The 14,289-nt window shown below is 25.3% G+C and overlaps 1 protein-coding gene across 1 annotated transcript; it reads left to right on the plus strand.

The window, feature by feature from the left end:
* Window positions 1–4,305: 4,305 nt before the first annotated feature.
* Window positions 4,306–14,289, plus strand: LOC135928675 (syntaxin-12-like). Its single transcript, XM_065465131.1, has 9 exons — window positions 4,306–4,342; window positions 4,389–4,457; window positions 6,919–6,987; window positions 7,029–7,092; window positions 10,437–10,527; window positions 10,573–10,644; window positions 10,687–10,744; window positions 10,882–11,177; window positions 14,142–14,289. Exons 1-9 carry the CDS (start codon window positions 4,306–4,308, stop codon window positions 14,205–14,207), a joined length of 822 nt encoding a protein of 273 aa, XP_065321203.1. The 3' UTR covers window positions 14,208–14,289.

Genomic DNA, 14,289 nt, shown 5'->3' on the forward strand with positions numbered 1-14,289 from the left:
TTTAAAAAAATCCAGGCCGTGCCCTGCAAATTGTATCTCTGCAGGGCTTTGTTATTCTTCTTAAAAAAGAGAATGTTCTCTCATTAGTTTACTAATGGGAAGAGTTGCTAATATATATAATATATATAATCATTTTAATACATTGGGAATAAAATCTAAAATGTGTTTGAAATTATACAAAGCATCCATAGCATTTTTTGGGATTATATCTTAGTTAATCTTTTAAACATAGTTATTCAGCTAATAAAGGCATCAAACAAATATTATTTTTTTTCTATCACCATCTGAAAAAGATTGGGAAAGCTTTTGTGGAAGTAATATCTGCAGATTGGTAAGTGCTGCGTGATGAATTAAAAACCATTCATTTATTTGGATTATTGTTTTATAATACTTTTCTACTGATCTTATACTAAAGTTTTGTTTGACGATGAGCTTGCCTTGCTGCAAATCGAGTGAGACAAATATTAAACACGGATAGCTCTCCGTTTGGCTCAACGATAACATATAAAATTGAAATTCTTCATCAACATTAGCCCTAATTTCCTTAAATTCTAATAAAATGCTCTCCCCTATTCTCAACTTCTTAATCAAGTCAATGCCATGTTTTTGAAAAGTATTACATAAAATAGTTGTATAATGAAATAATACATTCTAATGAGAAAAAAAAATTGAAATAAGCATTGAATCCAATAATTTTCTTGCTTCTGAGGAAATATTTCTTTCAGGCCATTGTGATATATCAGTAATCTTCTAACTCCATAAAAGCTGTTACTGCTTGATGGCGGAGACTCCATCTCGTTGGACAAGCTTGCAACTTCTTTCTCCCTGTTGGACAAGGAGTTTCAGAAAAATTATTATTTGACTAGAAATATAAGAATGGTAGATAAATAATACGCCACTAGAAATTTGAAAATAATAGGTAAATATTACGCCAATGAAAACTTGAAATCGAAATTAATTGATAGGGCAAAGGTTACGTTTAATCACAGGTGATCCAAAAAAGGCTTCTACCTACCACAAAGAATATCAATCAAAATTTGTCGATCCAAATGTATACCTATACATGGGTCATTAAGCCCCGCCGACCAAACTTAAATACATTATTTTATTTTATTTCTTTATTTTTAATTATATATTTTTACATAGAATATAGATATAGTATTATAATTTTAATAAATAGTTATATAATTTAAACAAAACATATTAAAAATTGTTACTTTTGGCAGTTATATTTCAAAAAATATAACTAGTTACAGTTACTAGTTACAATTTTTAAAATATAACTAGTTACAGTTATTTTTTAGCAAAAATATAATGTTACAGTTATTTTTTAGCAAAAATATAACTAGTTACATTTACTTTAACAACACTTGTATTTATATAGATAATGCTTCATCAAGAATATTATCGTGTAACAAATCTCTTCTAAATATTCAACATATTCAAATCACGACCAAATAACACAAAGGAAAATGTGTTTTAGCTTCGAAAAATAACAAAATATAATAGAAAACTTATTCGTTAAGACTTTATTTGTAATCTCACGATATTTCAGAGTTATAAAACAGAAATTAATACGATTTTAAATGGGATTTATAAAATTAGTGGGAATGTTAATTGTTAGTGCTATAAATAAGTTAAATATTTATTAACCTAAAATATCATTTTTTTATTAAAGCTTTAATTAATATTTTACTTTTTCGTATAATCCCTAAAGGTGGCCAATTATTACCAATTTTAGAGTTAGGGGAGAAATATACATTAATAGTTATATTTCCTTTTATCTCATAAAATCCTTTAATATAATTATATTAAAAATAATTATAATTACATTTTAAATTTCAATAATATTAATTCCGCATGGTTGGCGTATTATTACTTTATGAAAGAAATTTTAAAATTATTTTTTGCTTTAATATATTTTAAAATCATATTATTTTATTACTTAAAAAGGTGTATGACTAAACTGTAAATGCCAAGGTAAACTGCAAATGCTTAAATAAAAAATTTTGATATATACTTTATTAATTAGTATGAAATTCCCCCCACTCCCTTAATTAGGTGCCAGCTAAGCGTTAACAAATTATAAGAAATAAGAATTTATTATTTCAGAGATTTAGTATAAAATTATTATTATTTTTATTTGAATGAAATAAAAAAAATATATATTAAAATTTTAAATCCATATTTTTTAATAAAATTTTTAAATTATAAATCCTTTTTTTTAATAAACATTTTTATATGATGGATGAAAATGATATTATTTTTAAAATAATATATATTTTAATCGATTATGTCTAACCACTATTCTTGAAGATTATAATTTTACATATTTAAATCAGTAAAGAGTTCAGGCAATAATAAATAAGATAATTTCCATACATAATTTTTTTTCAAATGGTTTCTGGGTAATGTTAGGAATCCTTTATTTTCAAACGAAGGATATTAATTTTTGGAATTTCGATTAAGTTCATATTAACAAAATTCCCGTTAAATAGAGTTTAAAATTCCTGAACATGAATTAAACCCTAATTTGGCAATCTAGCAGATATTTTTCTCTTAATATTATACTAAAATGTTAAGATCTAAACATGCCCATTAAGAGAAATACGATGGTAAAAATTTTTATACTAGTAACCATATTTATTTTTTACCCCCCCTCACAAGTCAAACTTATATACACCATATTTAGGTAGAACTAGGCTTATTGGATACGAATCCATCATATCAATATTAGGTGCCGTTAATAATCCTAACCTACGTAGTAATTGCCATATAGAGGTGGCGCTTGGTTTGCTAATTATTAATTAGTTCTAATTAGCTATCGATTGATGCCTCTAATAATCATATATTTATATACCTTAATAAGGTCAAGAAAAAATAACTTAAAATATATTGATTGTGCTTGTGATTTGTGCTCATTGCTAGTTTAGTCGATTTTTAGACTTAAGCCACTGATCTGGGTTTTACACAATTACCCAATTATAATCAATTGAGTTTCATAAAATTTAATAAACTATTTATTGAGTTCACGACTCAAGTTCATAGCTCGAGTCGCGACTTGAGTTCACGCAAGTTCAAAACTCGAGTCGCGACTCGAGTTCACGAATTAAGTTTATAACTCGAGTCGCGACTTGAGTTCACGACTCAAGTTCATAACTCGAGTCGTAAAAATGAGTCGACTAATCGACTCAAAACTCGACTTGAGCTTTGAATCGCTTTTTTTGACTAAAAACTCAACTTGAGTCGTAGTTAAGCCGACTCGGCTGAGTCGTTTAACAACACTAGAATAGGCTAAAGTATGATACCTACAACCAGTGATTAAATACCTATATAAAAAATTTATTTAAATAATAAAGTACTTTATTATTACCTAAGAGAAAGGATGAGTTTTTCTTCAATGATTATAGGATATTTTAAATTTGTGGATGTCGTCTATAAAACTGATTTTATGTTTTAGTGTAATGTAAAGTTTCCTATATATATAATATAGAATTAAAGATAATATAGAAATGGAAGGCAACTGAAGTAAGAAGATTATCAAACGTTAATTTAATTTTTTAAATTTTATTTTATTAAAACACTCAACTACTTTTTATTACAATTTGTCGAGCATATATACATTTCATTTAATTGGTTATTTACTAGTGTTGTTAAGGTAACTAGTAAAATTTTTGCTAAAAAATAACGGTAACTAGTTATTTTTTAAAAATTGTAACTAGTAACTGAACTAATTATATTTACCAATGTAAATGTCAAAAGTAACTAGTTACTTTTAAAAATATGTATATATAAATCTAAATAAAGGAAGATAATGATTCAGATATTTAATACATTTCAATAGAAGATATAATGTCTTCCTCTGGGCTAACCAATTATAATATAAATGACTTCGACTACCTACCCAAGCATCGAAGATGTTCCTGTCACACATTAAACTTAGTGGCAACACAAGATGCCAATAAAATACTTTTAAACAATGAGGATTATAGGAAAGTGATAAGGTTGCTATATCTAAATGTCAACGTTTGTGGAATACACAAAACAAATCTGGTCCATCAGCTAAGCAAATTAAAAAGAGATTATATTCTCAGCTGCCATATCCCATTGTAACAAGATGGGGTTCTTTTTATATATCTTTATCTAAAATATTATCACTTATAAATCAAATGCCTTTGGATTTCGATCTATTATGTGATGAATTAGAATTGTGTAGATTTACATCACAAGATTGTGATTTTATTAAAGAATATTGCAGTGTGAATTTAAATTAATGTCTTATAAATAATTTACAATAATTAGATTATGCAACCAGTAGCTAAAGGTATTGATATACTAGAAGGTGAAAAATATATGTATTAGGTTATTATACCCAAACAATAACACAGATACTTATCTGTCTGGAAGTGTTCAAGAATTAAAATATTGTCCACCTTTAAAAGATGCTATATTAGCTAGTATTAAAAAAAGGTAACTTAAATTAAATAATTATTTATAAATTAATTCATGATCTTTATGATAACGATAACATAATTGCTGCTATTCTTCAAATTAAATTTTAAATTTAATAAATACTTTAATACCTCGAGGTGAATCTAACACAAATGGCTCATGTTCTCGACAAACATCATTAAATGTATTTGGATTTTTTGATTTAAAGCGTCAAAATATTTTTGATAATGATGAATTTATTTAAAATTTTATTAAACCCAATAACAGCACATTATCTTCATATGACGATTTTCCAAATTTAAAAATACTCTTTATTAAATATAGTTGTTATTACATCAAGTGCTCCTGTAGAGCGTTTATTCAGTCTAGGGAAGCTCAACTTTGGAGAGAAACGAGCGTGTCCCCTAGATAAAAATTTTGAAATCCAATTGTTGTTAAAAGCAAATAAACATTTATTAAACTCAAATTTTTATGAAAAATAAATATGTTTTTTTTCAATGCAAATATATAGGATATTTTTACTCGATGTAAATATAAATATTCTATTATTCGATATTTTTTTCGGTTTACATATTTTTTTATATAAATAAATTGTATATTTTTTTTAAACAAATGATTATAATTTGTATATCATAATTTTTTTATATTAAATAAATTCGTTCAGTAAATAAATGCGTTATATGAATGATGTATAAAGTAACTTATAATGTAACTAGTTACTTTTGAAAAATAACTAATAACTAGTTACATTTGTAAAAAATGTAACTACTAGTAACTGTAACTAGTTATGTTTCAAAAGTAACTTTAACAACACTATTATTTACATAATAGAAATCTATGATATTCCTAATATAATAAAATGAATTTATATATGTACAAAATAACATTTTTTACAACATTTAATTATTTTCAAGTAAGATATGAATTTTTAAACAAATTATTAACAAAAATTAAATTATATTTAAGTAAGAAAATAAAAAATAACCTTTAAAACGTTTTTACAAAACTTAATTATTTTAAAGTAAGAAATAAGTGTAAGTTAAAAGAAAATGACCTTAATATAAAAATATAAAAGAATTTTATATTTAACATTTCCCTCTTTTTTTAAGTTTTCCCTCTCTTGACGTCACTCCTAAGTTGTTCATCCTGTCTGTTGCTTGAGTAGTCATTTGCTAGTAATACGTGAGTTTGTTTGTCAGTTGGATAACCATTTGTTGATAGTTTGCTGTTTGTTTTTGATCATTCCAAATTTCCATTAAACGTCACTTCGTTGATCAGATTTATTATATATTGTCGCTTTCAAAAATTTTATATTTTATATCAAAAAATTTTATTTATTTATTTACAACTAAAAATTTTATAGGTCGTAAATTATAATTTCGATCTTAATCTTGAACTTGGCTTTGATCTTGACTTTGAATTTGATTTTTAACTTGTTCTCCACTTCTTCCCTCTCTAAAAACCTATGTATTTGATGAAGAATTTTAATTTGATATTATGTTTGTTGTTCATTTCTTTATTTGATCTAAATGTCTTCTAATAGTGTTGTGTCGAGTATCTATTTTGTAAATTCCCATCTTTATGTATCACTATTTCTTTGTCCCAAATATTTACTTCAAACGTCTTGTACCAAATTTTATCTCCTACTTCTATGTCTCTATTCGTTGATATTTTTCTTTTTAGTACCTCTTTTTCTCTCAGTGGTTTAATTAAATCCCATTTTGTCCTAATTGTTCTTGAAAACATTATTTTGCTGATAATCACAAAAATTTTCCCAATGCTATGTCCAAATCTATTTTCTTGTTATTTTTTGCTTGTTGATGATGAGGTATTTTTTAAATAGGTAGTTAGTGAAGTTAGTTCCATTATCTGTCACTATATTGTGTGGTATACCCAAATTGGGTATACCTAATAAACTAATAATGCTCGTCAGTATGTCTAAAATAAGGTTAATTGCATTTTCTCGATTCTTTAAATAAATAAAATATTTTAAAAATAAAAAATTTATGATGATTTTTTTATAAAAACAATAATTTGACTAATAAGATTTTATGAATTAATAAAATTGCTTTGCACTATGAATGAAAATCGCTGCGATCGATCCAGCTTATCGGTCGCTGTGATATCGCGGCTAAATCGCGAATCCTCTTCACTTTGAATTCAAGGTACGATAATTTATAATTTATTTTGAAATCATATTGGCGTGATTGGAAACGCGATTAAAATTTTAAAATCTGTTTATGAGATCAATTTTCTTTATTAAAATCATTATTTTTTCGATTATTTTTATGAATTGAATTAAAGAAAAATTAATATTAATAAATAAAAATTAATCTCATAAACAGATTTTAAAATCGATCAGCTGTTAATCGCGACAATCGCGCGACTATCAATTCATGGTTATGGACTATACACATATAAATAGTAAACAAAATTTAATTTTTAGTTTTTTTTGTAATGTACTAGATCCACCTAAATATTTTGAAGAGTTGTATAATGAAATTGGATTTAATATCCAAAAAATTCAAAATAAAAGTTATAATTATATTTTAAAAATCTTTTCACAATTTATTAAGTTTATCATCTAAATTCATTAACCAAATTTAGCCATAATCTATTGGTAAACAATACAAATCAAATGTAAGTATAGTAAAATCTAAGTAAGAATTTATTAAAGGTCAATAAGTTTTTAATTTTATAAGAACATAATTTTGGGCCTGACCAAGATTTGTTTATTAATATTTTATGATTAGGCCTGAAATTTTGAATATTTTTACATATATTTTATCTATTATTTTGAATAATTTTGCATTTATTGTTTCAAGTGGATGTAAAAATATGAACAATAAATGAATATTAAGGATAGGTATATCCAGCATTATAGTATGGAGGCACCATTAGGTAGTCCCCATAAATTTTATTGGAGTTTTACAGGACCATTTATTGTAAACCCTTGACTAAATAATATTTTTGATAAATTTTTCTTCTAAAAAAATTATAATTATGGTTATTATTTTATATTAACGTTTACTTTTGTTTTAAATTATTATTTATAGTGTAAGAATTTATAAAGAATGAAGGGTTGGGGGTGAAAATGTAAGAGATACATTTCTATTGGCTTAAAATGATATTTACAAGAACTGGCAAACTTCCAAAGGATGGATTCTCTAATGGTTATGTACCTTAAAGGCTCCATTATTTCTTGTTGTTATTTTAAAAATATTAACCTTTACCTATTTTTCTTTCAAATTATTTTTTATAGTGATATAGTGTATATTATATGCATTTTTCAAGAATGGATGGTTTGGGAGGGGAGGAGGTCTAGGAGAAACATTTCTATTGGCCTAAAATAATATTTACAAGAAGTGGCAAACTTCCACCACTATGGATTCCTCCCTCTTGGTTATTTATTTATTGATTATCCAGAGTAATTGATAAAATTTTAATTTACTTCTAGGTCTAGCATTTATTAAATTTTTTTTACAAACTGAGTCCAGGTCTTGGGGTTTTATTTATATAATTTTCATATATTCTGATACTTTGTCATTTTATATATAAAAAAGCTTAATATCTTAAAAAGAATCATAATATTAGTTAGTTTTATGCAGTATTTTTTATGACTATTCTAATCAATAATATCATAACTCTAAAATACATAACTAAGTTTGGATGAGGCGTGATTTGAAAAATTTACATTAGAATCCTGCAGAGCTCCCATCATTCCAGCCCTAAGGCATCAATAAAATATAAGCTCAACCCTTAGTCTGAAGTATTAATGTTAATTTCCTTCCTCTATTTCCTTTACTTGATTTAATATTTATAAAAAAATTTGTTATAAAATTTTTGATACATATACTTTTTTATTAATATTTTACCAAAGAAAAAAATTGTAAAATACAAGTTTTAAGAATCAGGAGGTGGATAATATTTAATATTCATTTTCATATTATATAAAAATAAATAGATAAAGGTTAAAAAATAGAGATTGGACTAACCCTTGTAAAGAAGAAACTATATAAAATTTAAAGGTTTGTTGTCTTAAATGTAAAAATATATAAATCATAATTTACTAATCCTTTTATCTTACATTATTATACACATGCTCCCATATACATTTATAGAGTTAAGTTGACCAGATTTGATGGAAAACATTTCCATATTTTTTAATATATTTGAAATTAAATTATTCGACTTGCAAAAAATTGTTTAAATAAAATATTTATTATTCTTATCAATTTACATTATAATACTTTTATTTACAAACAAATTAAAAAATATGGAAATGTTTTGAATTAAATCTCCATAACACTGTTTAATAACATAATCATAATTATATAATAATTAAAAATTGAAGTAGAAATTAAAAAGTAAAAATTCCTTTCCAAAAATTTAAAAGTGGCGAGTACAAAAACAAAATCTCAAATCATAAAAAAAAATAAAACTTTCTTCTAAAATTAACATCGAAATATCCTCATTTATATAGGCTATAATATGAAATTAACAAACATCACATGTAATATCGTTATAAGTCTATAATTTACATAAAAATATTAATTTGAATATCACAAAAAATATAATCTTAAAAAATACCTATAATAGAAAAAGGAGGAGAGAGAGTGAGAGTTCTAAAATGTTTCATTTTTCGGACCTAAACAATTGGCACATAACTAATAATCAGAGACATACAGAAGTACCATTTTCACGGCCCAGTCCGCATTTATTTTAATAAAAAAATTTCGGACCGGCCCTTTTTAAATATTAAATTTAAACCTAATAATGGCTATTTAAAATATTGGGTTTTAAAATATGCGGCATGGCCCAGGTATTTTTAAGAAAAATATTTTTAACACCCTGCTCGGGTTTAATAAATTATTTTTAGGACCGACCCAGGTGTATTTAAAAAATTAAAGTAGGACTATCCCCTATATCCGGGCATAGGGTCGAGCTGGATCTGCAGGTTTCTGCTAGTAATCAAGATTGTTAATTTTTAAAAACGAATTATATTACCAATAAAAAATAAATAAAAGAAAAATAAAATAAAACCATATTTAGAAGTCAGTCCCTTATAAGGAACAACTATATTAAAAAATTATTGTATTTTCTGAATAAAAAATTAGAATTCCTTAGAATCAAACATTTGTGATTTAATTTTATATGCTGGACTTTAAAAAAATGAAGATGATAGGGGCTAACTTTACATTAATAAACATTGACATTGCATTTATTAATTTTTTTGGTGTCTGCTAAGGTAAGCAGGTTGCAATGTATGTAAAAATACGAACTTATTTATTGAAGCGGCATTGCTGCCGACCTTGGCTTTTGATGCAATTAAGTTCATGTCTTCTAGAGATTTACAAAGCCTGCCCTTTAAGATTTTGCACAAGTTGTCCCCCCCCCTTCCGGGTTGTTTAAATATTTGTCCATCCCGTCCAGGCCCTGTTTAACCTGCCAGCACATTTTATCTATATCATATTTTTTCTAATATTAATTAACGCTGACTATCTATTTCTGTAACAACCGTTTTATAAATCAATTGTGTTTGATTTTGTTGTATTTTGTATTTATAAATGGATCATATAATAAATAACTTGTTTAATTTTTTGTGAATTTATAATTCATATATAGATTTAGTATTTTAGTTAGACAGCTCTTAAAATATAAAGATATATGCATATTGTAATTTATTTTCATAGAAATATTTTTGAAATTCAAAAAAATATATCAAGATTTAAATGCCGGGGTTGGCCCATAGAGATTACGAGGCCTGGCCAGATTTTTTATGTGTTTATTTTATATATACGAATTGCCCATTTTACCCGACTCGTGGGCCTGACTTTCGGATAGACCGGGATCTCTAATTTTTTCCGTTTACGTTGATTAATAGGATGCAATTCATACAATTGTGGGTTGACCAGCATTAAGTCTGAATGTGATTTATTAAAATTGCATAACTTTTTATTTTTTTAAATATTATATTTATTTAGCATTCCTATTCAAAATGAAATTAATGCCATTGTTAAGTTTAATACTGATCTTCTAAATCTATTGACCCAGCATAATTCCGAACTTAACAAAGTAAATAGAATATTTTTCTATATAATATATGTTCATATATTTTAGATTGAAAAGTTAAAATTAAGCAAAATCACAAATGAATTTCACGAAATATTGAAAGTATATAGTAATCTTCAGGTATTTTAATTACAAATAGGCGTATAAATGATTCATTTCTAGTCTAGAGTATTTCAGCAAAATTATTACAATTTAATAGATGAAAAGTCAAATTATACAGGTGGGTACTATATTTAATATGTTTTATTTTTTTGACCAATTGTAATGTATTCAGTAAATGAGTTTGCTTACCTACCATTTTATGTTATAAAGATCGAAGATAGCTAATAAATATTAATGGACTTTTTATAAAAATAGATGAACACACCCCTCTATTAGCGAAACAACCTCATATTTATAAACAAATAGTTACCGAGGAAAGGCTTAAAAGGGAAGACATACTTAACAAAAGATACGAAGAAACTTTGGACACTTATTCTCAAGTAAGGGAACTCGAAAGTCAGATCTTAGACGTCAATCAAATATTCAGGGATTTGGGATTCTTGGTTAAAGAGCAAGGCGATACTATTGACAGCATAGAGTCACATTTAGATAATGTTGTTATAAACGTTGAAACCGCTAATACTCAATTGTCGAGCGCCATTAAATACAACGTTTGTTATTACTTTTTTTTACATTTAAATATTAATATCGATTTTTGATGAATATTTAAAATATTTACATATTTGAGGGGTAATTACAGATTTTTATATAAAAATATGATATTTCGACTCACCCATATTTTAAATTTGGTATGCAAAGTAAATTTAATATAACTAACACTCAGATAAAATTCTGGACTCCTAACATTTATATTTTTGGAATTGAGGTCAAAGTTGGAAAAAATCTATTTTCATTATTATTGGACTTAGCCCATTAATCGTGACTCTTATTTCCAGTATATAAAAAATTTTAATTTTTAGATTTTTATAACTTAGTCCTATTAAGAAATTCTGAATATATCAACTTAATGACTTAAAAGGTTTTTATTTTATAAGATTCCAAATAAAAAATCTTTCTTGAACTTAAATTTAGTTGCATAACTATTCAAGAAATAATTGTTAAGTCTTCTAAAGCCCAATCCTTGTTAACTAACAATTCTAAAGGAAGATCCTATAAAGCATATTCATTCAGAAGATTCTATCTTTAAAAAAAATCATACTTGAAAAATGTCATGCAAGCTTTATTTATAAATGGAAATCTATCATAGGAAAACTGATTTGCAACAACATACCAAGGAAAAATTAAATACGGTTATTGGACCTTGAACTATAGAATACCGTTCTCCTTTTAGATGAATTCCGTATCGAAATGAATTATGGTAATGTTGATAGTATAATCAGATAAGATTGAACCTTTTATTATGATTATTTAAAACCAACTCTTAAATCCAAATAGCACAACGATATGGGGATACGAAATGGGGCACCATGTAATACTGCAAATCAACTGAAATAATTATCTGACAGAATTAAAATTTTGGATGCCCAGCAATGACCTCTTATTTAAATCCACCTAAAAATTTATGGTATAATATGGAAAGACAATTTAAAATATGCCCTAATACTAGAATGAAAAAGAAGATATAAAAAATTCTATTACACTAATGTGTGATCTCATAAATACAATGGCCAATGAATAAAAGTTGATATAAAAGCGAATGAGGATGTAAATATTAAATTAAAATGGACAATTATTTATGAAAAATAAATAAAATATGGACATAATTAAAGCGTTTTTATATTTTATTTTATTTTTTTTTGATTTTTTATAATAAATTGAATCAAATTTTATATTTAAAAATATTATTATTACTAAAATTTTTAAAATATAAAATTGTAGATGACCAAATATTTATGAAATTATCTAATATATGGTACTTAACCATATGCATAGCAAAATCATCAAATAAATTATGTAATATTTCAATTGCTAAATTTTATGAACATCATTTATTTTTTACTAATAATCTATTTAATCATCAAATTATTACGCGAATATAATGCAAAATAAGAATTTATGAAAAGTCTACTGGGTTTTCCAGGTCGCAAATCTTCTTTGGCTTTATAGGGCAACAGAAGATCGAAACTATAGTTAATCTATTTATGTTCTAAATTTTGTAAGACAATGTTTATCGAATAAGAGGAATGGATATATTATTGAACCAGAACATTAGCGCCTGTGAAAGACTGAATACCTCCATAATATTCCTATAGAATATATCTTCTAGTATTGGAATAATATAATCAGCAATTCTTTTTATTTGATTTGCATAAATGTATTGGTCACTATAATAGAATAGAGATCATCATTGAAAAAAATAAGGCTAAAGGAATTTTTCCGACTAGCCCCTTTTTTTCAGCAATTTATTTCACTCTATCCTGCTATATCAAGAAGATTAAAATTACCTATTAAATTGTTCTCTATATCTTCTTCGTTGTTGACTGCATTGCACTAGAAGTATGCCATCTGGTTCGGAAAAACAATTCACATAACCTTACTGCATGTTCATATAAATTTATTAAATGAACATATATAAGGTCATTTTACCTCTTTATGCTTAGGGTACCACAATGTTGTTAACTTTACCATAAAAGTAGCGTACTATAGCTACAATTACTTAAAAATCTAATAAAAGTAACGCGCTCTAGCTACTATTTTTTAAATGTAGCATCGCAAATAGCTACTTTAAAAAATTAAGGCTAAATTTTTTTTCTTAAAAGCTGATAAATAAAAAATTGCAATCCTAATAATATATATTTTTTTAATCGTAAATAAAGAAAAAGATTTTATAAAATATTAAATATATACAAAAACATACTTCGCGAAACTAAATAGTCTCCTAAAGGGAGTACTATATAGAGGTATTATATTTTATAAAAAGGGGTTTAAAAAGGGAAAATCATTAAATACAGTTAGATCTGATATTGATCATCTTAAAAATTTAGTTATATAAATGTATAATTATATCATGATTATGATTATGATTAAACTCTTCGGAAATGTCATTAAAAAACTCAAAACATCAGATGTTCTCAATTTATTGGGTGCTTTGTTTTTTAATTTTGAGATTGACGATGATAAACTACATACCCCCTCAACCAATTTACCAATTTGTATTCCTCTAATTTTTTTATTTTAAATAAATAAATGAATGCAAAAGTAATTAAGGATTTGCACAAATTAAAATTTTTTAAATATACTCTTTATTCATTAAAATTATAAAAAATAAATAATATTTATCATTTTAAAATATTAATTATAAATATGTAGCGCATTTTGGCTACTTATGCTCAAAAAAAGTAGCGGCATTATGATTTAACTATTTTCTTAAAAATTAGCGTTGCTACCTACTGTTACTAAAAAAATATAGCGGTGATAACCCGCTACTTTTAATAACTACTTTAACAGCATTGGTGTACCATAGGCATATAAAAATTTTGAAATGATTCGAACAGACTTGCTATTTATATTTTGGGGAAATATAAAGAATAGGGGAACGAATTATTAACTTTCCAACATTTTATGGTTTTTTGAAAATTTTTTTTAATTTTTTTAATATCATATTTTAATCATAGACCTGCATAGATACGGATTGCATGACCCTGTCTAATTTTTATGAAAAAAATTCAGCCCGGAAATAATTTAAAAACTAATTGTTAAGTATTTACCGATATTTTTTATCGGATATATCAGCCAATATTATAAAATTTTTCGATACGATAA

This window comes from Gordionus sp. m RMFG-2023, chromosome 4 (assembly GCF_954871325.1).
Source record: "Gordionus sp. m RMFG-2023 chromosome 4, tfGorSpeb1-WG-v2, whole genome shotgun sequence".
Classification (NCBI taxonomy): Eukaryota; Metazoa; Nematomorpha; class Gordioida; order Chordodea; family Parachordodidae; genus Gordionus; species Gordionus sp. m RMFG-2023.

Coding starts and splice junctions, on each gene's coding strand:
- LOC135928675 (XM_065465131.1), top strand. CDS start 4,306: ATGCAACCAGTAGCTAAAGGTATTGATATACTAGAAG. Junction 10,528..10,572: donor ATAATTCCGAACTTAACAAA/GTAAATAGAATA, acceptor CATATATTTTAG/ATTGAAAAGTTAAAATTAAG. Junction 11,178..14,141: donor CGAGCGCCATTAAATACAAC/GTTTGTTATTAC, acceptor TTTTAATCATAG/ACCTGCATAGATACGGATTG.